General features: G+C 41.5%; 3 protein-coding genes across 12 annotated transcripts in view; 2 read left to right on the plus strand and 1 right to left on the minus strand.

Annotated features, from left to right (window-relative positions):
* Positions 1 to 213: 213 nt before the first annotated feature.
* On the plus strand, positions 214 to 5,177 carry LOC108012720 (uncharacterized). 2 transcript variants are annotated; one of them, XM_017078150.4, is made up of 4 exons: positions 214 to 498; positions 3,677 to 4,059; positions 4,131 to 4,542; positions 4,603 to 5,177. In XM_017078150.4, the coding sequence occupies exons 2-4, from the start codon at positions 3,702 to 3,704 to the stop codon at positions 4,865 to 4,867; spliced, it is 1,035 nt and encodes a 344-aa protein (XP_016933639.2). In that variant the 5' UTR covers positions 214 to 498; positions 3,677 to 3,701; the 3' UTR covers positions 4,868 to 5,177. The 2 variants fall into 2 exon arrangements, with proteins under 2 accessions (XP_016933639.2, XP_016933638.2); XM_017078149.4 differs by having other exon boundaries at positions 216 to 498; positions 3,674 to 4,059; positions 4,603 to 5,176.
* A 277-nt stretch (positions 5,178 to 5,454) lies between these two features.
* cert (ceramide transfer protein) lies at positions 5,455 to 13,241 on the plus strand. 2 transcript variants are annotated; one of them, XM_017078718.4, is made up of 9 exons: positions 5,455 to 5,610; positions 5,864 to 6,171; positions 7,228 to 7,620; positions 7,677 to 7,825; positions 8,054 to 8,114; positions 11,327 to 11,551; positions 11,616 to 11,847; positions 12,207 to 12,545; positions 12,608 to 13,241. In XM_017078718.4, the coding sequence occupies exons 2-9, from the start codon at positions 5,899 to 5,901 to the stop codon at positions 12,733 to 12,735; spliced, it is 1,800 nt and encodes a 599-aa protein (XP_016934207.2). In that variant the 5' UTR covers positions 5,455 to 5,610; positions 5,864 to 5,898; the 3' UTR covers positions 12,736 to 13,241. The 2 variants fall into 2 exon arrangements, with proteins under 2 accessions (XP_016934207.2, XP_016934208.1); XM_017078719.4 differs by lacking the exons at positions 5,455 to 5,610; positions 5,864 to 6,171; positions 7,228 to 7,620; positions 7,677 to 7,825; positions 8,054 to 8,114 and adding an exon at positions 9,174 to 9,407.
* Positions 13,055 to 23,705, minus strand: part of Dscam4 (Down syndrome cell adhesion molecule 4) — a 50,553-nt gene continuing 39,902 nt past the window's right edge. For 3 of the 8 annotated variants that reach the window (XM_017078710.4, XM_017078711.4, XM_017078709.4), the window contains exons 22-32: positions 22,955 to 23,452; positions 22,305 to 22,451; positions 21,550 to 21,702; positions 21,198 to 21,292; positions 19,464 to 20,514; positions 19,259 to 19,405; positions 18,688 to 19,022; positions 15,943 to 16,015; positions 15,517 to 15,666; positions 15,028 to 15,196; positions 13,055 to 14,957 (exon numbers count right to left, since the gene is read on the minus strand). In XM_017078710.4, the coding sequence (XP_016934199.2) occupies positions 14,810 to 14,957; positions 15,028 to 15,196; positions 15,517 to 15,666; positions 15,943 to 16,015; positions 18,688 to 19,022; positions 19,259 to 19,405; positions 19,464 to 20,514; positions 21,198 to 21,292; positions 21,550 to 21,702; positions 22,305 to 22,451; positions 22,955 to 23,452 (2,966 nt within the window). In that variant the 3' untranslated portion in view covers positions 13,055 to 14,809. Of the gene's footprint in view, positions 14,974 to 15,027; positions 15,197 to 15,516; positions 15,667 to 15,942; positions 16,016 to 18,687; positions 19,023 to 19,258; positions 19,406 to 19,463; positions 20,515 to 21,197; positions 21,293 to 21,549; positions 21,703 to 22,304; positions 22,452 to 22,954; positions 23,453 to 23,705 lie in introns of all 8 variants that reach the window. The other 5 variants (XM_017078716.4, XM_017078715.4, XM_017078717.4 and 2 more) reach the window with 5 other exon arrangements.

Here is a 23,705-nt window from a genome sequence, read left to right on the forward strand (position 1 = left end):
AGAGCTCCTAGAAACACGACGACCAGATCAAACGAATTTTTTCAGGCCTGGCTGACTGGTTTGCCGTTTTGGCTGGCGGGTAGCTTCTGCCCGACTACTTCCCCCTGAATACCCGCTCTCCAAAAAGCCCCCTGGATTCTCGGCCTCACTTTTGCATTGTAGTTTGGCCCGTTCGTCGTTGCTTTTTATCGCTCGCCTCGACCGCTGGCCGCTTTAGTTGAATTTCAAACGTTTGCGCGCGCGGTTGTCGGTTAACGTGTCCCGAAAAAAGTCGAAAAACCAAGACATAAAACCAATTGAGGCTCTGACAAGCGCTTTTCCTTGGTACTAAAGGACCGCCGAGTAGAAATTGAAAAGTGAAAAACGTGTCGAGATCTTTGCTTGATCTTTAGCTTTCAACATTGTCGGTAGAGCAAGGAGAATTTTCCAGCGTTAAATAGGACACAGGAAACGCAACCAGTTTGGGTTTTCGGATTTTTCCCAGCCAATAAAGATTATGTAAGCTTCAGATTCCTTCCGCAAAGATGTGCCAAAGGAAAAGAAAGAAAAAAACAAAAACCCAATTACCTAATTGTCATGCATCCGGCGTTATCGCTTGACAACTTTCTACCCCCGCTTATTTTGATTTGATTGATTTCTTCACTTATTCGAGGCACGAACATCTACATTCAAATCCAATTCGAATCGAAATCCGGCGGACACTTGCACTTTCCTCCGCCGAAATTGCCTTTCGCAACAAATGTTTTTGTTTTTTGCTTGCCGCCTTGCTGATTAATTATTCAGCACCATTTCTCGCAGTGCGGGTGCAACAACGTGCCCGCTAAAACGAAAGACTTAAGCAACGAACCTTTCGGCATGCGTCGATTTGCCTGCGATCGGGTATGAAATAATCAAAATTATTATTCGATCCGAAGTGCCAGCGTTCACCTGCTGACCCAGTTTTCGGTTTCACTGCAAAAATTAAGTAAATTTCTTTATGTCGCCGTAAAAGAAGAAACAAAACACTCGGGATTCTGACAGACGGACGTGGATACGTCCATACTTAGCAGGCGCCAATTAAAGCTCAGCTGCACTAATTCGCCATAAGTTGTGCCAAGGCTTTCCTCTGTCTCGGCCACTGTCTCTTTCTTTTCTCTGTCGCTGTCTCCTTCTCGATCTCAACTCACTTCTCTCACATTCCCAACTGACATTTGTTGCGTGTTTGTTGTTTGTTTGTGTCTAACATGCTTTTTTTCGCCAAAGGGTAACTCCCCTGCCTCATGAAACTGACTACCGAAAGCTGTAAATCTAATGCTCAAAATATGTAAACATATATTCAGCACTTAATGCACCTACATTTTAAGTTATCTCATTTGGATTTAAATGAACTTTTGAACTGGGCAAGTCTACATATGTGGGGGACCTTTTGGGGCACACTTATTAAGCTTGGCCATTAATGTGGGTCGGTGTAAATTTATTTTAAAGAAATTTTATATATTTTACATCAGTTGTGTATAATATTAAAAGAAAACATTTGTTTACTACCAGTGAAGATGAACTAAATTATTTACTTTTATTATTTTGTTGAGTAAATCTGAAAGTACCTTAATTTAACATAACTTATTAGCTACCAAAATTCTTTCAATTTTAAATATTTCTTTTTTTTTAATTACTAGGAAGAATAATATATACCAAATTATATATTTTATGTATTTACCTGTGTAAATCTGTAAGTGAAACTCAGTAATAATTCATGAGCATTCAAAAGTTCACCCGTATTCGTATAAGAGTAGTGATTCTTTTCGCCTGAAAGGCATTTGAGCTTCGACTAATTTCTCGCATAGAAATCAAAGTGATCCTTGGCCAACATGTGTTAGGCCATTCATGGCCATAAGCGAGAGTCGCCGCCAAGGCGTCGCTGTCAACTGTTGTGGATTGGATTGGTGTGGAGCAGGGTGGAGTGGGGATACTGGACGGGCCAGTTGTGGCTCTTCCTCAACGCACTTGCCCAGTCGGAGGCAGCTGCTCCGCTCCGTCCCCTCTTCCCTATTCAGTCTAGATAGTGACCCCATTTCGATTTCACGTCTATCACTGAGCTGCAATTAATCTCATCTGCATTTTTTGGCTTTATGCGATTGCCACGCCCACCGGCTGTACGCCTGTCTGCCCAAAGTGACGACTTGACACCGAGTTTGTATAGGCCTAATTTTCTTGTAGCACTGTCATTGCGGAGAAACTCGAATAGGACTTTTGGTTAATTGATAAAGAGGGTGAAAAAATGTTTAATAATTCATTAAGAACTTACATTATAAATTAAATGAATATTTTCTTTAGGAAATTGTGAAAGAGAGTTATGAACCAAGAACCATCCTGAAACCTCTAATTTCTAGATAGGAGAGTCTCCTCTTACATATCTCATAGAGTAAAGATCTTTCACCACCAGGAACGCCCACCGGCCAGCTTGATATCTTGTTTATTTCGGTTGTAACGTTGTCAAATTGGGAGAAACTCTGCCAAACCTTAGTGTAATTGAGTCGATGATTTTTGAGCAGGAGTGTGTGGAGTAGGCTGGAATGCCTTGGTCTAGATAGCTGGGGAACCTGCACCTCCCAGTTGGCCATCAAATTGCAGCCTTTGGGAAAGTGCTGCCGCATCTGGCTGGGGCTGTAATGATCGCCTCGGATCGCTAACGGATCGCGGGCACTTCATCTATCTATCTATATATATATAAATAAACCGATCCGAACCGGCTGTGGCAAGTGGCAGGTTCTTCGCTTAGTTGCATCATTGGCTATTTGTTGGTGCGGTAAAAGTGCGTCTTGCTCCATTTAGATTATATTCGGGGTGAAATCTACGACTGGATACAACTGGTTTCGTTTAGAATTATAAATCAATTTGTTAACATGCTTTCACTGAATACACACGCATATTGCCAATTCTCCTTGCAAGTGCAATTGATGTGAGTTTACGTGGCTGCAGCTCCAGAAATTCGTAATAAGAATTCTAGTTGCCAAGGCTAACGGTATGAGCCAGTGCAGCTGGAACAATGCCAAGAAAAAGCTTTCCCAAAAAATCGATGTGTGCTCCAAGCTGCGAAACCAGTTAAAAAGATGGAAATCAGGGGGATGCTTCAAGGGGAAAAGGGGTGGCCTCTGAAATCTAGTTGAGAATCCAGAATGGGGTGTGCAGTCCATGTGTGCACCACAATTGCTGTTATACAACTGTTGTATAATGCTGGCCATTAGGCCAGTCTTTAGCCAACTCAATTTCAGGCTAGTTGAAATTGGAATGCTAGTCCACGTCTGGGAGAGTTCGTTGCCTAAGTCTTTTGTTTGAGACGGAAGCTGGAGGAACAATCAAATTAGTGGTAAAAGCCACACCAGATCACTTTAACTACTCACTTTCAGTGTATATAAAGCAATCAGTCTACTTAAGGCATCCAAATAAGATCCCCATTCTCATAATGATCGATCAAATCACTGTTATCATCATAAATACGTTATTATGACAGCTTATTTCTGATAGCTGAGCAATCATTATTCAAAAAATAAAGTGTTTTTGATAGTTTTGTTTATATTATCTTGTAAAGCTCATAAGTAATTGACTCAAAAAATCAATAAAACCATCAATTGGCTATAATTATTCAGTGACAAGCTGTTTATCCACTTTTTAATAAATTGAATTACCATCCCAGCAGTCAACACTTATCACATAACCCCACGATGGAGTTGGGGAACGTGTTAAGGCGCCACAGCCACCTGCTCCTCCTGCTGCTACTGCCACTTGTCAGCTTATGTCCAAATACGGTGGCTCTCAATCGACAGGCGGATGCCGGACAGGATTTCGATATGGCTGCACAGCTGGCGGATGCGGAGGCCCAGGCAAGGCCGGATCACGAAGTCGATTCCCCGGACACGCCGCACATACGAAAGAAGCGTCTCATCTGGATCACGGACGATGGTCGATTGGCCCTTCCCCCAGGCACTTCGCTGACTTTCGTGCCAACCATTGCCATGCCCCTGGTACGACATCCGCCCGAGGGATTCTTCTCCAACCTGACCATCAGCTTTCCCGTGACCAGTGAGTAGAGTCAGCTCTCTATAATAAAGACTACTCAATTAACTTGGCTTTTGTTTCGCCTCAATCCACAGTTGACTTTGACAAGCTGGGACTGACGGACAACCAAAATCCTCTGGGGGATCTGCCGCCGTTATTCGCCAGATCCTTTGGTCACGAAGCGGGTCACATGGTGGGTGAATATGTGGCCAGGTATCTGCATGTCCAGCGACGGAAGAGGGATCTCAGCGAGCAGCGCAGCAGGAGCGACGAGGATCATCCGTTTAGGGTGCACGAGGAGGGTCCCAAGTTTCCGGAACTGCCCGCCGGACTGCAGCACATCTTCCATGGAGGAGAGAGGGTTTTGCTGTACGGCGTGGTGGAGGACTTCCTGTCCACCTTTGGCATGGATGGCAAGGCCTGTTTGCTGAGGACCATCTGCGAGATGCACTCGAGGAGTCTGGAGAAGTTTGGAGTCTTTGGTGAAATGACCAAGCTGTTTTTAACGTAAGTGTTTACATTTGTTAGTATAGTATATTATATTAAAACAAAATCTCCCTCCTTTAGGGTCACAAAATCACCATTTTCCGACTTGGTGCCCGACTATGTTGAAGCCCAGGAAGTGGGCGAAGGGAAACAGGCCCCGGGAGAATGTTTTCCCTACTTCAAGGCCTGTCCCAAGAGTATTTTTAAGGCTTTGTCTAACAAATACGGCAAGCCATCTCCTGCTACCAAGACGAAACCCACCGACAGACCCGTGGGAGAGTATCATGAGGAGCAGGTGATCCAGCTACCCACCACTCGAGATCGGGACAACGATGTGTATATGTAGAGCCCAATTCCCTCCACTTCGATAGCGAACTCCCATTGTTGACCTCGTCTAGTTTTTAGGATTACGATTGAATTGAGCGCGCCCTCAAAGTCATTTGCTTGTAATTAACGTGTACTAATTAATTTATTATTATTTATTGTATTTACGCATTGTATTTATTGTTAGTCTTAGGCGTTGTTAACTGCTTAGATTCCCTGTTTGCCTAGTGGTCTGTAAATAATTGCAATTGTGGCATAGTTCCCTCAACAACCCCAACAAATGAAACCTTGTCGAATAAATAGAAAATTAATAAAACAAATAGATGTGTGGTGGAGTTTAAACTAAACTAAGAGCTTAGGTCATCAACGATTCAAACTGGCGCCAAAAAGTTTAGAAGGTTACGTTAGTCAAAACTGGTTTCCGTTACCGAGAAAAACGGTCCTACTTATTAATCTAAAATAAAATTCATTTTGTAATATAATTTAACTTTGTGAATAAAAAATTAAACTAAATTCAAAATTTACATTTTAAATTTAATTTAAGAGAAGTGGAAACGTTGTATTTTCCTTTTGCACTTTCGCATTAAGCTTACTGTCGTACTGCTGCCTGGTCACACTGACAGCTTTGTTTTTTTTTTCTCAGCGAAAGAAAACAGCGTCGCGAGTTCTTTTCGTTTATTTACCAAACTCTGCACAAACAAACCAGCGCATTACGTGTTGCACCGATGTTTTCGGATCGCCGGGCCAATCGATAAGCGAACGGTGGTGAGTGTTCTCGGCTGGGGGCCACTGACTGCTCCGGAACCCCCCATTCGGAATTGTGAGTCAGGCGATGGGCGATATGGGCCCGCTGATTGAATTGGATTATCACGATATGATGGGCCCCTTCAAACTGCCAGCCCAGCCGGCATTGTAGTTGTTTACACTGCGCGGACGTGGCGCAATATATATTTAATCTTGTGCTGCGGCAACCTGCTGATTAAGATACCCCCACATACCATTGTATTCCACTGTACAGATAACTTGGCAGTGGAACTCCGCTGCTGGCAGACGATGGACACGAACGCTGGGGAGTCGGCATCGCCGCCGTCGAGCAATGAGGCGGCGGCGGGATCCCAGTCCCAGAGCGATGTCTCCGAGGAGGAGGAGTACCTGGACAACAGCATCGAGCTGCGGGGTTATCTCAGCAAGTGGACCAACTACATATACGGCTGGCAGCCGCGCTACATAGTCCTGAAGGACGGCACCCTCTCCTACTACAAATCCGAGTCGGAATCGGATTTCGGGTGCCGCGGAGCCATCAGCCTGACCAAGGCCACCATTAAGGTAGGCGGGCCGAACTGGGAGCTGGGTGCTCCTCCACCACCAAGTGCTTTCAATTGGACTAATAAAAAAGTAATGGGCGTGAGTGTGTGCGCATGTGTTTGGGACACATTAACCAACGATGACCACGACCCGAGGTCTCCTCCACCACCATTCCCGAGCCAATACCCATTCCCATTCCAATTCCGAGCGACGCAATCAATGCAGCGCAATCAATTAACGTTGGGCGACCAAAATAGACCAAATTGAAGTCATCAATGTAAGTGGAGAGCCCCTAAGGCCTCCGCCATAAGACCTTCTGTTGACAGGAGGGCGTGTTGTTCTAGGAGGGTGATTCGCCTCGAGTGTGTACTTATCTATTTATATTGTTGGGGCTGCCAGAACCATACAAACAATGGTGACTCATTGGCGACTATTCCTGTCATTCGCTTTAACTTTTGGAGTACTGATCCTATTGAAGGATATTCGAATTTTCCCTGGGTGTTTAATTTTACCGCCACTTTAAGCGATTAGAAGGTCAACCTTTTACTAGGGTGATTTTCCGTTAATTTGTACTCAATGATTAGCACCTGGAGTACTGTTCCCATTCAAGAACATAACTTAATCTAGCTTCAATGGGGCTTTTAAAATAATCGCAAATTGTTTTATAACCGCTTTATCTGAGTACTTTACAGTAGAACTTTTAAAACTAGAAATCACTAAGCTTGTAATCTCTATATGTCGGAGTTCCTCTGCAAGATATCTTTTCTTTTCTGTTAGTGGTTCTATTTATGAAGGTTCGACTGTATATTCCACACAAATTGAAGGTCAATCTTGTATTGGGGTGTTTTTTCTTTTTTATTGTTGGAATTTAATGTTTAGCAGTGATTTGCGTTCCGCTATAACAAACCATACAAAGCTAATTAGTTGCTTTATTTGTCAAATATATTTTGTTTTAATAAGCGGGTTGTGAAATATGTATCCATTTATGGATATTTATAAGTATATCCCTATAATTAAAACGTTTTTAGTACCTTTCATTAAGTTCCGATACTTATTAGTTACTATTTTCTTTGGCAGGCCCATGAGTCGGACGAACTGCGCTTCGATGTGGTGGTCAACAACCTGAACAACTGGTGCCTGCGGGCGGAGACCAGCGAGGACCGTATGCACTGGGTGGAGGTGCTGCAGCTGTACAAGGAGGACACGGGCAGCACGGACACCACTTCCCTGAGGCGCCATGGCAGCACCATGAGTCTGCAGTCGAACACAATCTCGCTTACCAGTGGAGGAAGCCTGAAGAAGACGCAGCGCAACCTGCGCGAAAAGGTCGGCGAACTGGAGACCTTTAAGGACATCCTGTTCGGACAGATCGAGACGCTGCAGCGATACTTCGATGCCTGCTCGGAGGTGAACAAAAACAATGCACAACCCCTGGACCTGGGCGATGGACTCAAGTCAATTGATTTCAAGGTAAAGTGGATCACTTATTGGGAAATATGTGCTAAGTATACACTCGATATTCTCAGGGGGAATCCATCACGTTTCGGGCCACCACGTCCGGCGTGCTTACCACCCTGCAGCATTGCCTTGAAATCATCGCCGAGAGCGATGAGTCATGGAAACGGAAACTGGAGCGTGAAATAGATAAGCGCCGCCGTTCCGAGGACCAGAGCAAGTAGGTTGACCTAGTCGGACTTGATTTTCAAAGGGAGAAGCAATTTAGACTGATTTTGTTGCATTTACTCATTGATTAATTTCATCCTATGTTTTCCAAATTATCATGTTACTCGAATTTACCTTACCATTTTCAAAAAACAAAATGTACTTGATGTGAACTACCAAAGTTTCCACATTTAAATAATGTTAAAGCTAAACAAATATTCTTGTGGTTGATTTCTTGCAGAAAGTTCAAGGACGAAATCGAGAAAATGAAGCGTTTATCATATCCTGGCCCAGATTTCGAGGTAAGTCCATGTTTACAGCCCGTAAAAGCTAAGGCATAATCGCATTCACGGTCATTGCTGCTTGGAATCGGGGCCAAACACGTTCCCACTAAAAAAGCAAACAATCGCCGAACGAGAGAGTGGCGCGAAATTCGTAAAAACGATTTGCGTGTGATTTGTCTGCGTCTTAAAATAAACCGCCTGGTTCGGTGTTGTGTCAGAGATTTCATCATATGTAAGGAAAGTAGAACACGCTGGACTATTATTTAAGCGGCTCCAATTGAATCATGTAGTGTTGGCATTTGGTTCCGATTTTTGGCTGACACGAAGTTCCTGTTTTCTGTTCTTATCTGAAATGAACATGCAATATGGTTTTTTATAGCTGTTTGATTTCCGCCTTATTTTTGTTTGCCCATTCAATTACAATATTTCCCTAGTTGTTCAAGAAATTATGGATTCTCTAATCAGAGTCTATCGTATTGCTCGGTCTTCTTGGTTTCATCGCTTGGCGACTACTCAAGCTGAAAAAGTGGGCGTCTAGACGGTTTCTTTAGTCCAGATTGACAGTCTGACGTTGCTTAAGATTTACCTCGAGCCAATATTGCAGACATTGAGGTTGACAAATGATCCAACGGTTGGTCAGAGTGCACTTTCTTTATGGGGTATATAAAGATATTAAGATATTAAGAGAGTTTTCAAGAAATGGTTACAAAATTAATCAGAAAATATAATATTTCTCTGTGTTCTGATAAAGGAAAAGGAAGGAAAAGAAACTTTATCAATATATTTTTTAGTTTTTATTTTGATAAAAAATATATTTTATTTTATTAAATAAAATAAGTTAATTTTGCATTTTGAAATTTTTTATCGCCAAAATTCTAGTTAAGAGCATTTAAAATTCCACCTATTTCTTGACCACTTGTTTCAAGCCTGGCTCACAACTGTCAGGTTTATGGCTTATGAGCTGGGTTGGTCAGTCGGTGGTCAGCGATCGAGTAGCCAACACGTACCAATCATAAACAAATTTGCTAGGCAAACAATTCAAAACGAAACCGTTTCTTTTTCATATTGTCGTGGCTTTTAATTGAGTGTGCAGATTGTGAAATTCCTTGCATCGCATCGAAAGAGCTATTATAAATACATATAATATACACAAGTGTACCGAGTGCTAGCTCATGTTGCAAATCTAAAATCGCCGCACGCACAACTATATAAATATACAAAAATTATAAATTTATAAACAACGTCATGCCCTCGGTGCGATTTCTTTGGCGCTCCGGCGGTTTTCAGAAGGGCACAGTCAAACAAATAAAGGTACAGCAAAAGAAATAATAAATAATGTTTCTTCAGGGAGTGTGGATAAATGGAATAATACATACTTATTTTGTTTTTGGGTGGAACATTTTAAAGATATTTTTTATACTTTGATGAGGTTTTTTTGATTAAAAAAAAGAAATTTGTTCATTTCCACAAGAGAACTTTATAAGCAGTGGTATTATATTTGAACAAAAACTTACAGTTATTTATAGACTAGTTGTGTTAATTAAAAAATGATTAAATTGATAAACTCAGTGTGGAATTGTGTAAGAATGTCCTAATTCTAAAGATTAAAAAGTTTGGAGCCTAGATAATCAAAATAAAACAGTTTAGTTTCGCGTAGTGTGAATGATGTTGCTCCAAATGAGGGGGTTAAAATGTTGGCGGTTGGTTTTTCAAACCAAATTGGCCTCATTTGTAAGCCATGTTGAATGTTTGTTAGTTTGAAAGTGCGGTGGCTAAAACCCCACGCATTGATTTATTATTTAAATGCGGGAAATCCTTTTCACTAAAGCTTTTTGCGGGCTTTTCGCTTTTCACTCTCAGCCACCCTGTGGCTCCTGCTCTCTCTTTGGCTTTCTCTCTACTTTCTCCCCACATCCTGGCCATGATGCCCCTGCGTTTTGGCCACCAGCAACAGTTTGTTTTGTGTCCTTGCGCTCGACGGAAGGATTCGCCAGGACACTAGTTTGCTCGCTTTCCCCGCTTTTTGTTGCCACGCAAACCTTTCTCCCTCTCATTCGCGCTGGGATTTCTTTAATTACCTGTTATTTACCTGCCGTAAAGAAGAAAAACTTTAGCCCGCTCGAAACAATTTTTTTCTGTGTGCTTAAAATTCAGCAATTTGCAGAGGAGCCTGGTAAGCGGAGACAAAGCGACGCCACAGGAATAAGTACATATAGGCCATGACTTCATCGCTGGCCATTTCCCAGAGCCACTTGGCCAAAATGGTGATGCACTCGTCTTCGCGCCGGGGGGTGTATGTATTCATTTCACCGCCTGTGGCAGCGCACATGTCTGCCTTAATTAATAAATATAAATTCAATTCCGCAAAAATTCCATTCGAGGCATTTATTTTGTGCCGGTTGCCATTCTGGCGATACACGCGCCACCCGCAGACGTCAGAACAAGTACAGTGAAGATTGGCCAGCTGAGAAAGGAGTAGATATGTACAATGTACATACCTTGGTTTTGGTTTTTGAGTGGGAATGTTTTCTGTCACTGGGATTTATTATCATTATATTATTTTGATTAGATATACTGATACATAAACTTGCCTCTATTATAAAGTATACATTTTAAATATGAGTTGTTTGAGATATATATTTTGAATCAAAAGATTTCCCCATTCACTTCGTAATATTATCTCTTAACATTTAGTTATCAACTATTATTACAACCTACCTCTTTTCTAATAATTATTAGAAATTAAAGTTTTTTTAAAACACATTGTCTGAGTCACTGATTCCTCTTTTCATCAGTAATTCTTCCCCCAAGAATTTCCACTGCCTTAATTCGATTCAAGTACCAAACCCTGTCTGGCGGTCTTCTGCTTTCGTATTCATGGCACAATGATGCGCCTTTGTGTCCATTATGCTCGCCCAATTACGCATGCCAGCCGACTACGAGAATCTCCGCCTGCCGACTTGTTAGGGAATGGAACGGGCGAAAAAACAACAGCATAAATTGGATTTTCTTGGGCCATTTGGCCGCACAAGTGTCGGCGATTAATTTATACAAAGCACGTCCCGTTTCTTTCCAATTGGATTGAATGCGGTTTCGTCATTAAAATTAATTAGGCCGAACCTTCGAAGATGTTTTGGGCTAAACTTGACTTAGGTTGTAAATAAGTGTAGAACGTGCTAATCGCATTTAATACTTTAAGTGACATTTCCCTTTCAAATTCATTTCTGCAGGAGGGCCCACATTCCACATTGCCCGAGGATGAGTTCTTCGATGCGGTTGAAACGGGCCTGGATAAAATCGAGGAGGACATGCAGCTGCGCTTTAAGCTGAAGCTACAATCCCAGATCTCCCAGACGCTGGTCAACGTGCCGCACGAGGCGGTGGCCGAGGGCGAGGAGGCGCGCGAGGAGTTCGGCACGGGGGCGGAGGCCATCAGCCATGCCCTGTGGCCCGAGGTAAGGCCGGAAATTGCCAATCTGGCCCCCTAATATCCAGCCATTAATTGGATTTACCCCGCAGATCGATCGCGTGTGCAAGGAGCAGCTGCATTACGCACGCGAGGGCGTTGGCCAGGACGGCAATGGCTGGCAAATCTTCGCCGATGAGGGGGAGATCAAAATGTACAAACGCGAGGAGGAGGTCAACGGGCTGGTCATGGATCCCCTGAAGGCCTACCACACGGTGCAGGGCGTGACGGCGAGGGAAATGTGCCATTACTTCTTCATGCCCGAGTTCCGGAATGACTGGGAAAGTGAGTATTCAAATTAAGCTGAAGTTCACCTTTATTGTTCGAAGCCGAAATAAAATGGAAAACGTAAGGGGGTTCAATATAGCCTATTGCTATTTATTCATAAATTAATTATTTTGACTGAATTTGTTATACACGTGGGAACCATTCTGTGCGAAAAGTTATTGATTGTTAAACAAGAATGGCTAGCACCTTTATCGTCGCTTACTTACAAGTTGTTATACTCACCTGAATCAAACCAACTACAAAATGTATTTATGAAATATTTCTCTTGACATTTTAAATAATACATTTTCAAAGCATAGGTTGTTTGATTTGAGAAAGCAATATTAACAAACTCTCTAATATTTTATATTCCCTAGCCACCTTGGAGGACTGCACAATTCTGGAGAAAATCTCGGCGGATACCCTGCTCTTTCTGCAAACCCACAAGCGAATATGGCCAGCGAGCCAGCGGGACGCACAGTTTTGGTCCCACATGCGCAAAATCACCGACAACCTGGAGCCGGGCGCCCGGGACATGTGGGTAGTGTGCAACAACTCGACGGAGTACGCCAAGCAGGAGTCCAAGAACGGCAAGTGCGTACGTATCTTCCTGACCGTCATCCTGGCCTGCCAGACGCATCTGCCCGAGGGCTATGTGAAAGGCCAGCCCCTGAATCGCAACGATCTAACCTGCAAAATAACATACTGCTCTGTGGGTAAGTATCCCCTATCTTAATCTAGATGAACCTATCTAATTTGTGTGCTTTCCTATCTCTAGTTAATCCCGGTGGCTGGGCGCCAGCTAGCGCCTTGAGAGCAGTGTACAAGCGCGAGTATCCCAAGTTCCTGAAGCGCTTCACGGGATATGTAATAGACCAGTGCAAGGACAAGCCCATCATGTTCTGATATTTGCCATAAGCAACAATGCAATCAAAACCAATCAAAGCTGAATCGTCTCACGAATAAGGCTTGGACTTTATCCTTAATAATCCTCCAGTTTGTGGCCTCAACTATCTTCTGAAATCCGTTTTGCTACTCCTTATTTCAATTTTTACACCGCAACGTTGAGTTCTACGACTTTGGACGTTCTGATCGAAATGTTAGAACACTCCCTTTTGTAACCGCGATAAAGCAACTAAGATATATTGTAACCTGTCTAGTATTAAGTTATGTGTAAGTGAAACACAATCATTGTATAGCTCTTAGTTCCGAAACTGTCTATCTGTAATGTATATCTCTATGAAAATGCTTTAAATGCAACAATTGCAAGAATGATGTGAGGGATGCATAGGTATAAGGAAGCTTTCGTTTCGGTGTGAATCTATATTATATATCCCGCCCAGCAAAAATCTGTTTACTCAACTGTCAAGTGTAAATAAATACGACTTACTGTTATCTCCAAATGAAAGAAAGATCTTTACTTGGTTTTATCATATGTCATGTCATGTATTTAAAGTTTTTCATTGAATCCGCGAACTATTTTCAATTTACATAATCTGTGCTGGTTTAGAAGAATTTTCGTGTGTAATTTTACAACTTGTTTATGTAGTTTTCTTTTCCTAATCGCAATGTGCCAAAACACCTTTATTCGAATTTACAACCGAGTACTGCAGTTGAAGTTTTTTAAATGCCTACAATTTGCTTTGGTTTTTTTTTGTTGTGCAGTCTGAAAAGTTGCCTTGTCAAATGTGTTATCGATTCTAATTAATTCTTTCAACTTCAACTTTATAAGTTTATCATCCACGACTGGAGTTACGTTTACAATCTTTGGTTTTTATTTTTCGTTAATGCTTTTTATATGTATGTACTTGTGTCATATTGTCATGTAATTGGTTGCTTGGTTGTTGTTTGTCGTTGTAGCTATTGGAAAATAGAGTTATATATACGCGTGTCTATATGGTATATGGTACAGGAGCAGTGTCTGTGTATCGGAAGTGTATGCTATTTGGCAAATATTCGGCTATATCTGTCTGTATCGGGTCAATAGTTGTCTAGTTTTGAGCGGTCGCTTAGTTTCGGCTTATGGAAATGCATGCTGGTTTGGCTTTCGGTAATATCGTCCACTAACATTTAATACGTTCTTATGCTCCTGGTATTCTTTCTTGTATAATAAGATTTTAGAAGTAATTGTATGACGCTTAGCTATGTACAACAGTTTCATAAACTATCTGAATGCATTCGTGTTATTGTATCCCCGTAAATTAATTTAATTCATTTAAGTAACTAGCTAACAGTTGTCAAGTATTCTTGTCGCAAACACTTACAAACTGATGCAAAACTGGATCAATGGAAACAAACAATGCAGTTCAACGAAATGCTCATAATTCACTACAAATGCAAAGAATTTCGGTAATTCTCGAATATCGCTTAGCACAAAGGCCGTCCGTTTATAGTATTGTAATGCGGATATAGTACTATAAGTTTTATCTGCTCTCGCCCGACATTTCACATCTGCGGCCTGCCGCAGTTCGGTTTATCATACATACATTAAATGCTTAATTTAGGATCTATAACATTAATTTATTTATATTCGACCCGCCTCTTCGAATACCTCAACTTATTTTAAGTTTATGTTCATTACACTTACGCAGCTTTTCAAGTTCAACTAAGCATAATCAGTGTGTAAATAAGTCTTATGGTTTATTTCTCGTGCTGTATCCTTTCGATCGCAAAAACTGATGTTCGTTGAAAATCAAAGTTGCCTCTAAAATTTGTAATATTCGATTCTGCCTGCCTTGCTGTCATTTCTTGTCCGCTCTGTTGTAAATAGTTGAAATGGTTTGTAGATCTACTGCCTTTCGTTAGTTAGCTTCTGTCAAGTCTGTCGAAATTTCAATACGATTTTGAATTATTTCGAATTCATTTCCTCATTTTCGGGTGGATTTACAACAAATTTTACAGTTTCGTTTCGCGTGATTTCCGTTTTTACATTCAGTTTAAGATTAGGTTTAAAATTAAGTCCCTTCCTTGGGGCGGGGGCCTAGACATTTATCTGAAAAGCCTCCCGGTGTAGTTTCTGATTGGCACGCATTCGTGGCGACGTCTGGGTCTTCGTCTTGTCGTTGGCATCCGAAAAACGAGCTGGTGGATTTATGTGGTCCTGATAGTTTGGTGGATAGTTGGATATGCTAAACGTACAGGGTTCTGATTACGTAAGTAGCGGCAATTACCACTTGTCACATCCTCGCGATCACTTACCTAAAAGTAGTTTCTTCGTTGTGGCTCGAATAGCCACTGGAACTTCGCACGTGCCGTTTTCCGCTCGTACCCGGTTTTCCCGCCTTCCGGGCGGCGAAGGGCGGCTTTGACTTCCGGGTCATGCTAGTGGGCGTGGTCTCGGAGGAGGACGAAGTCTCATCCTGGGTATCTGTAAGTGCATAGTAAGATGTTAGTCATCAGATTTATGATATGTCATTTATAAGAACTAGAAATTCGCTTTACAATTTTGAAAATGATCTTGAAACAATTTTTAAATTTTCAATGTTTTAAAATATTTGAAAATTGAAAAGTTTTGAAAAGGATCATGTAATTCTTTTAAGTTATCAATATTTTTATGTAATGTTAGTATTACACAAAAATTGGGACTCTAAGAATGTATTTCCCGTCAGGATTTTTTAGATATATGTCCAGAGAACTTTGAAAATATTTTATGCCTTATATAAGGATTATATCCCCCCGCCCACTTACCACGTTGTGCGCGATACTTGGCCGAGTTTAGAGCGCGTGCAGACACATCATTGTCGGACTCGGAGCCGAGTGTGTCATATTCTGTAATTGGGATGTGAAGCGTTAGGATTTTCCTAACTTCGGAATCTGTTGAACCTGGATTGTCCGATTCTAAAAAGTTTAGTACGATTCGATGGATTTGTACGTTGTTTGTTGGTTTTATCGAGATGATGTACGAATGTGGATGGAGAAAAACGTTGAGAGCAATGAGAAACAGATGGGTTAAACGAAGGGCTCAGAGGATTATTTTGGATGGGATGGGATGCGACTGTGACAATCGATGATTCAATTTGGCTTACAGCTAGCTAGGATCATTGGGCCGGGGTCAGGAGTAGGGATTGTACAAATGGCGGGGGTGGGGTGATCGTGAAACCATGTCATAGCTACCTTGGCTTTCTGAATGGGGATCCCTGAGACGACCCACTTTTCGACGCACTTTAGTGTACTCCGGTTCCTTGGACTGCAAGTAGATTATATTTCAAGAATGGTTACCAAAAAATATGGTCAATGAAAAAAAAGAGTATTTTTGACCTATATCTTACAAAAAATGAAAAAATTTGTCAAAAAATAAATGTTCCTTAAAATGGTGGGGATCGATAGCAATTGAAGCAAGCTGCTCAAAACTGTCGGTCTTTTGGCTGTACGCCTTGATTTGACTGAACTACAATGGAAAAACCACTAAAAAATGAGTATTTTTGACCAAAATCTGAATCCCAAAAAAACCGAGGTACCCCCTTACAAAAAATGACAAAATTTGTCAAAAAATAAATTTTTCTTAAAGGGATGGGGATCGATAGCAATTGAAGCAAGCTGCTCAAAACTGTCGGTCTTTTAGCTGTACGCCTTGATTTGACTGAACTACAATGGAAAAACCACAAAAAATGAGTATTTTTGACCAAAATCTGAATCCCAAAAAAAACCGAGGTACCCCCTTACAAAAAATGAAAAAATTTGTCAAAAAATAAATTTTTCTTAAAGGGATTGGGATCGATAGCAATTGAAGCAAGCTGCTCAAAACTGTCGGTCTTTTAGCTGTACGCCTTGATTTGACTGAACTACAATGGAAAAACCACTAAAAAATGAGTATTTTTGACCAAAATCTGAGTCCCAAAAAAAACCGAGGTACCCCCTTACAAAAAATGAAAAAATTGTCAAAAAATAAATCTTCCTTAAATTGATGGGGATCGACAGCAATTGAAGCAAGCTGCTCAAAACTGTCGGTATTTTAGCTGTACGCCTTGAATTGACTGAACTACGATGGAAAACCCACTAAAAAATGAGTATTTTTGACCAAAATCTGAATCCCAAAAAAAACCGAGGTACCCCCTTACAAAAAATGAAAAAATTTGTCAAAAAATAAATCTTCCTTAAATTGATGGGGATCGACAGCAATTGAAGCAAGCTGCTCAAAACTGTCGGTATTTTAGCTGTACGCCTTGAATTGACTGAACTACGATGGAAAACCCACTAAAAAATGAGTATTTTTGACAAAAATCTGAATCCCAAAAAAAACCGGGGTACCCCCTTACAAAAAATGAAAAAATTTGTCAAAAAATAAATTATTCTTAAAGACATGGGGATTGATAGCAACTGAAGCAAGCTGCTCAAAACTATCGGTCTTTTAGCTGTACGCCTTGATTTGACTGAACTACAATGCAAAAACCACTAAAAAATGAGTATTTTTGACCAAAATCTGAATCCCAAAAAAAACCGAGGTACCCCCTTACAAAAAATGAAAAAATTTGTCAAAAAATAAATCTTCCTTAAATTGATGGGGATCGACAGCAATTGAAGCAAGCTGCTCAAAACTGTCGGTATTTTAGCTGTACGCCTTGAATTGACTGAACTACGATGGAAAACCCACTAAAAAATGAGTATTTTTGACAAAAATCTGAATCCCAAAAAAACTGGGGTACCCCCTTACAAAAAATGAAAAAATTTGTCAAAAAATAAATCTTCCTTAAAGTGATGGGAATCGATAGCAATTGAAGCAAGCTGCTCAAAACTGTCGGTCTTTTGTCTGTACGTCTTGATTTGACTGAACTACGATGGAAAAACCACTAAAAAATGAGTATTTTTGACCAAAATCTGAATCCCAAAAAAACCGAGGTACCCCCTTACAAAAAATGACAAAATTTGTCAAAAAATAAATTTTTCTTAAAGGGATGGGGATCGATAGCAATTGAAGCAAGCTGCTCAAAACAGTTGGTCTTTTAGCTGTACGCCTTGATTTGACTGAACTACGATGGAAAAACCACTAAAAAATGAGTATTTTTGACAAAAATCTGAATCCCAAAAAAACTGGGGTACCCCCTTACAAAAAATGAAAAAATTTGTCAAAAAATAAATTTTTCTTAAAGACATGGGGATTGATAGCAACTGAAGCAAGCTGCTCAAAACTATCGGTCTTTTAGCTGTACGCCTTGATTTGACTGAACTACAATGCAAAAACCACTACAAAATTAGTATTTTTGATCAAAATCTGAATCCCAAAAAAAACCGAGTACCCCCTTACAAAAAATGAAAAAATTTGGCAAAAAATAAATCTTCCTTAAAATGATGGGGATCAATAGCAACTGAAGCAAGCTGCTCAAAACTGTCGGTCTTTTAGCTGTACGCCTTGATTTGACTGAACTACGATGGAAAAACCACTAAAAAATGAGTATTTTTGACAAAAATCTGAATCCCAAAAAAACTGGGGTACCCCCTTACAAAAAATGAAAAAATTTGTCAAAAAATAAATTTTTCTTAAAGACATGGGGATTGATAGCAACTGAAGCAAGCTGCTCAAAACTATCGGTCTTTTAGCTGTACGCCTTGATTTGACTGAACTACAATGCAAAAACCACTACAAAATTAGTATTTTTGATCAAAATCTGAATCCCAAAAAAAACCGAGTACCCCCTTACAAAAAATGAAAAAATTTGGCAAAAAATAAATCTTCCTTAAAATGATGGGGATCAATAGCAATTGAAGCAAGCTGCTCAAAACAGTTGGTCTTTTAGCTGTACGCCTTGATTTGACTGAACTACGATGGAAAAACCACTAAAAAATTAGTATAATTTTCCTTTCTTTTCCAATACGTTTTATATAAACGTATAATATTTTATTAGCGATATTTACTGTACTCACGTGATAGCTTTCCGGCTTGACATCATGGTAGACAAAAGATCCGCGCACCGAGTGGTAGGGACCACTGTACACATTGCCGCTGTAGGAGCTCTCGCTATAGGTCTGCTTGTTCAGTTGAAAGGTGGCATAGGGGCAGATGTCCTCGATGTACTCGTTGCCCTCCGCCTTGCCAAAACTCCCGGAATCATTGGAGTTGGATCCCCGTGGAGCGGAGGTTCCAGGATTACATCGCACGGCCAAGTACTGTTGATCCCGATTCTGTTTGTTTTGAAGGTTGGCTAGCGAGGGCGACTCCGACATGGAGGAACTGGCCAGACGGGCCTGGTTGCTTAGTTCTGCAAAAAAATATTTTAAAAAATGTTAATTAAATATAATTATATTCATAATATTGTTGTTTATTCTTTATTATAACTACTCCAATAATATTGAATAACGTTAGATAGATGTTGAAAATTGCAATTTTTTTATTTCATGGGCAGATCTCTTTAAATTAAGTTTTTTATCCTTTTTAGCATACACATCTTAGTGATAAAAGTTAAATTGTTAAAATTTTGTTTATCAGTGGACTTACTTCGTTTTCTGAGAAATAAAGCGGCACCAATCAAAGCTAGCAACATCAGTAGGGAAAAGCATATGGGCAGCAGTAGTTTGAAGTTGGCATAGAAGGGCAGGTCGCTCAGGTGGGAAACAGGTGTAGAGTGGTCGTTGTTGTACATAACTAAAGATATAATATAGCATTAGTTCCCTAAAAGAAAGAGTGCATTTCCCAAACCCACCTCCTTGTGTAGACAGTGTGGTAAAGTTGTAGATGGCCGTTGTGGAACCGGCATTATTGTGGGCCGTGACTTTCAGCTGATACTTAGTGCCTGGAACCAGATCGCTCACTGTGTATATCCTTTCCGTCGGCGGAATGTGATTGGAGACCACCGCCCACGAGGTTCGTCCGTAAACCCTCGACTCGATCATGAAGTACAGGATGCCACAGCCACCATCTCCCCAGGAGTCCAGCCAGCAAGTGACGCTCGTTGAATTATTGGTGATCATCTGGGAGTGCTTTGGCTGCACGGGAGGATTTCCCTTGGTATAGGAGTTCACTATGTCGCACGGAAGACCTGTTCCAATTTTGTTGTAGGCGGTGATGTACAATTGGTAGCGAGTTCCACACCACAGGGTAGTGAGCAGGTGCGACGTGGTCTTGGAGTCCACCTGCAGCTCCTCCCAATCTCCATTGTCCCGTTTGTAGTTAATGACATAGCCCAGGATTGGACTACCGCCATGACTATTGTCCATCCATTCCAGGAGCAGGCTGTCCGTGTACGCGTTTATCACCGTGAGATTGGGTGCTTCTGGTGGCACCTTCACCACTATATTGTAGACAATCTCGTCCTTGCCCCAGGTGTTCTCCACACTGCAGGTGTAATTACCGGCATCACTCGCCTGGCACTCCTTCATGTAGAGGGTGCCATTCTTGGCTATCGTCTTGCGGGCACTCGTCTCCATATTGTGTCCATCCTGACGCCAAATGGTAACCGGAGCCGGAGCCCCCACCTTGCGGCAAGGCAGCTCCAAGTGCTCCTTCCAGGGCGTGACTATGCGCTGGCTGAATGAGACAATCCGGGCGGGAACCTTGTTGTTCGGCGGCACCGTGACCACCTGCGTTTTCTCGCCCTCGCCCATCTTGGTGGAGGCAGTCAGCCAGAACTGGTACGTGGCCGATTCCTGGGTGCGCACCGTCTCGTGCATCTCGACAAAGGGTCCAAGGAGCCGCTTGTGGGTGCCCTCCTCGCGGCCGCCCTCCAGCATGGACATGTAGAAGGTGTAGCCCGTCTGATGGGGAGAAGGGGATATTAACCATTTAACAAAAATTTTAAAATAAGGAAAAATCAATTAAATTATATATGTAAAATTTAACGAAAGATTTAAAAATAATTAGTTGGGAAACATTAGCCTTAATCTTATGTTCATTATAACCCATTAAAATGTATTCTTATTTTCCTTAGTTTCTTAGTTTCATCCAAACCAAACGATTCCCCCAGAACATTACTTCAGATAAGATTATTCAGAAATCTGCACTCGAACAGGTTTCTTGATCAGCTTATCTTAAGATAACCCAGGTTATCACTCATTTATGGTATTTCGTTCATAAAAAACTCGTTCATATCGCTAATTTTTAAGATAAATATCGTGATAAACGTATATCAAGTTGTCAAGTGTCGTATGTCTTCCAGCACTTCTCGCGCTCTGTTGATTCAAGATATGATATAATAAGATAACATAATAACATTTCTGAATACTTTACTCCAAAAACTTGATTTCAGTAAATGAGCGATAAAATCTTAAGACAACTCTTGTTATGATAAATTTCGTTTGCTGCAGTCGTTAGCAAATAATCAATAGGAAAAGTGTTAAATAAATATTGGTTTAACGATCTGATAAGGGTGACCTTGACCAGCCTTCCCTGACCAAGTCAAACCAATAATATCCCCCTGGCGATACAAAAATAGACTTACAATGTCACCGTTGGGCAGGTCGGGTGGCAGCCAGGATATAATGATTTTCGAGCTCGACGCGGGTATCGCCTTAATGGCCTGCGGGGCGGAGGGCACTGCATTCCACAATTGCGATTGCACAAATAAATGCACGAATATATATATATAGATATATGTATGTGGTATATGAATAAATGTATATATCAGCAGATGGGTGTGTGCACGGTGTTGCATGGAAATTGCCAGCGCGGCAACGACAACGAATCGAGGTGGCTGGCGAGGATTTGGGATGGGCAGGATGGGCAGGACGGGCTGGAAGGGATTGGGGGCGTGCCGCACCTCGTTTGCGTTCATTGAACCGAATGCCACTTACCATCCTCGTGGGTGCGGCAATAAAACGGTTTGGTTTTCATGCCATCGCCTACTTTGGTGTAAGCCAAAACCCAGACCGTGTAGTTGGTGTATTTGCGCAGATTCTCGATGGTGACGTATTGATTTGTTGACTTGACAACCTCCGGATCGGTTTCTGAGCACGTGTAACCGAGGAAGTGCAGCAGGAGCAGGAACAGGAGCAGGAGCACCCAGAAGAAAGAGAGACGAGAACAATTAGCACTGATTGGAAATATGAGGACCATGAAGTGGGCTAATTAATTGGCAAGTGCCATAAATTTCAAAAATAAGTTGCACAAGCGGTCGACAACATTCTGGACACATTCCAGCTCGGTAATTGACCATCGATGGTATTGCATAAATGCGACCGAGTCCCAATAATAATTGAAAGTAATTGAAAGGGACCCAGGATTCCGGGTAATGGGTTGTTAAATTGCAAGTTACACATTCCTTCGTAATAACTCAGACTTAATGAATTTATTCAAGTATTTCAAAAATGTTTATCAAAATTAATTAAAATAAAAATGTAAGGCATGTTATGATTAAGTTCTTTTAAGTAATACATTTTTTTAAATCTTAAGCAGAGGCTGATTTAATAGGCTATCGATATCGTACGTATTAAGTCCATGATAAGTACTTCCGTGTGATGGAGTATTGAAGTGAACCCCTCGACTCCATGACCTCTCGACCGTAAATGTGAAAGTATTTGGGGGGTAGGGAGGAGCATAATAGACTTACCGTACAGCTCGTCGACCGATATGTAAAACACTTTGTAGCCCTTGATTTTTCCATTTTGGCCATCAATGTCCGGCGGTGACCAGGTGATGTAAATCGATGTGGAGCCTAGGACATCGCACTGCGGCGATTCAGGCGGGGATGAGGGAACTGCAAAAAGGAGGTTGAAAATGGGAAACAGTTTAATAAACCTGTTTGTCACACTAAAAAATGTAGTACGTAAAATGCTTGGGAAGAACTAATTCAATTACTAGAAAATAAATCGAAAATGATGGCAGTGCTTCTCGAATTTTAAAAGTTTTATATTTTACGAGACAAACAGCCAAGGTTCTCAGTTAATTCACAAAGACAAACAATTTTAAAATAGTCTTTGAAGTGTATATAAATTTAAGCTTCCATTAAAGGCTTTCTTTAAATATTATTATATTTGGAGTTCTTTTTATTTATCAGTATATTAAATTAGTTAAGGTGCAAAAGGAAATTAAATTTAAATAAAACCTTCAGCTCTTGGCGTATTTTTTTCAGTGCCTACCCAGACTTTATCTGAAAGACCAGGTGAGATTTCGTGTACGGGCAATTAACAAATGCAATCAATGGGAGCCAGGTGGCTCCAACTCCTGCCAACTCCTACATCCTCATCTCTGAACACTCACCGTCCTCCATTGTTTGCACAGAAATCTCCTTGCTGGGCGGTCCGCTGCCCTGGCTGGTGTATGCCTGGACAATCACATGGTACTGGGTGAACTTGTTGAGGTTGGCCAGCACTGTCTCGCCACCGAAATGGGATCGCACCTCGACGGTCTTAAAGCTGAAGCCCTGCGTGGGATTCACCTCCTTGTCCTCCGGTGTGAGGGACATCTGGTAGCCCACATAGTAGCCGAGCAGAATGCCATTCCAGTGATCACGCTCCGGAGCATCCCAGGTCACGAATACCTCGGTGGAGCTCTTGGGATCAGCCCGCACGGTGAGTGGTGGACCTGAGGGCACCTCCTCCAGCGTGGTCACCTGCACCACTTCGGAGAACTCGGAGGCACCCAGCTTGTTCTCCGCCGACATCCGGATGTGGTAGGCCTTCGCCGGACGCAGCTGCTGGATGTTGATCACGGTCTGGGCTCCGGCTATGGTCAGGTGCTCCGCATTTTGCCAAATGTCTGATGGAGAATAGAAATCTAATTATTTGTGTATTGATTAAATTGACAGTTATCACATTATGTACACATTTTTCAAATTAAAAACCTTTCTTATCTCAACCAATTTAATTGAAATATCTTTTATGCCTGTTAATGCACAGTATTAGTGCTTTTAAACCATTTGTAAAACATTTTTAATTTTAACGGGTCTACTAGGCGGATACGCAATCATCAGACCTTGAACATAACTAGGCGTATACGTAATGTTTGGTGG

Source organism: Drosophila suzukii, chromosome 3, assembly GCF_043229965.1.
Source record: "Drosophila suzukii chromosome 3, CBGP_Dsuzu_IsoJpt1.0, whole genome shotgun sequence".
Taxonomy (NCBI): domain Eukaryota; kingdom Metazoa; phylum Arthropoda; class Insecta; order Diptera; family Drosophilidae; genus Drosophila; species Drosophila suzukii.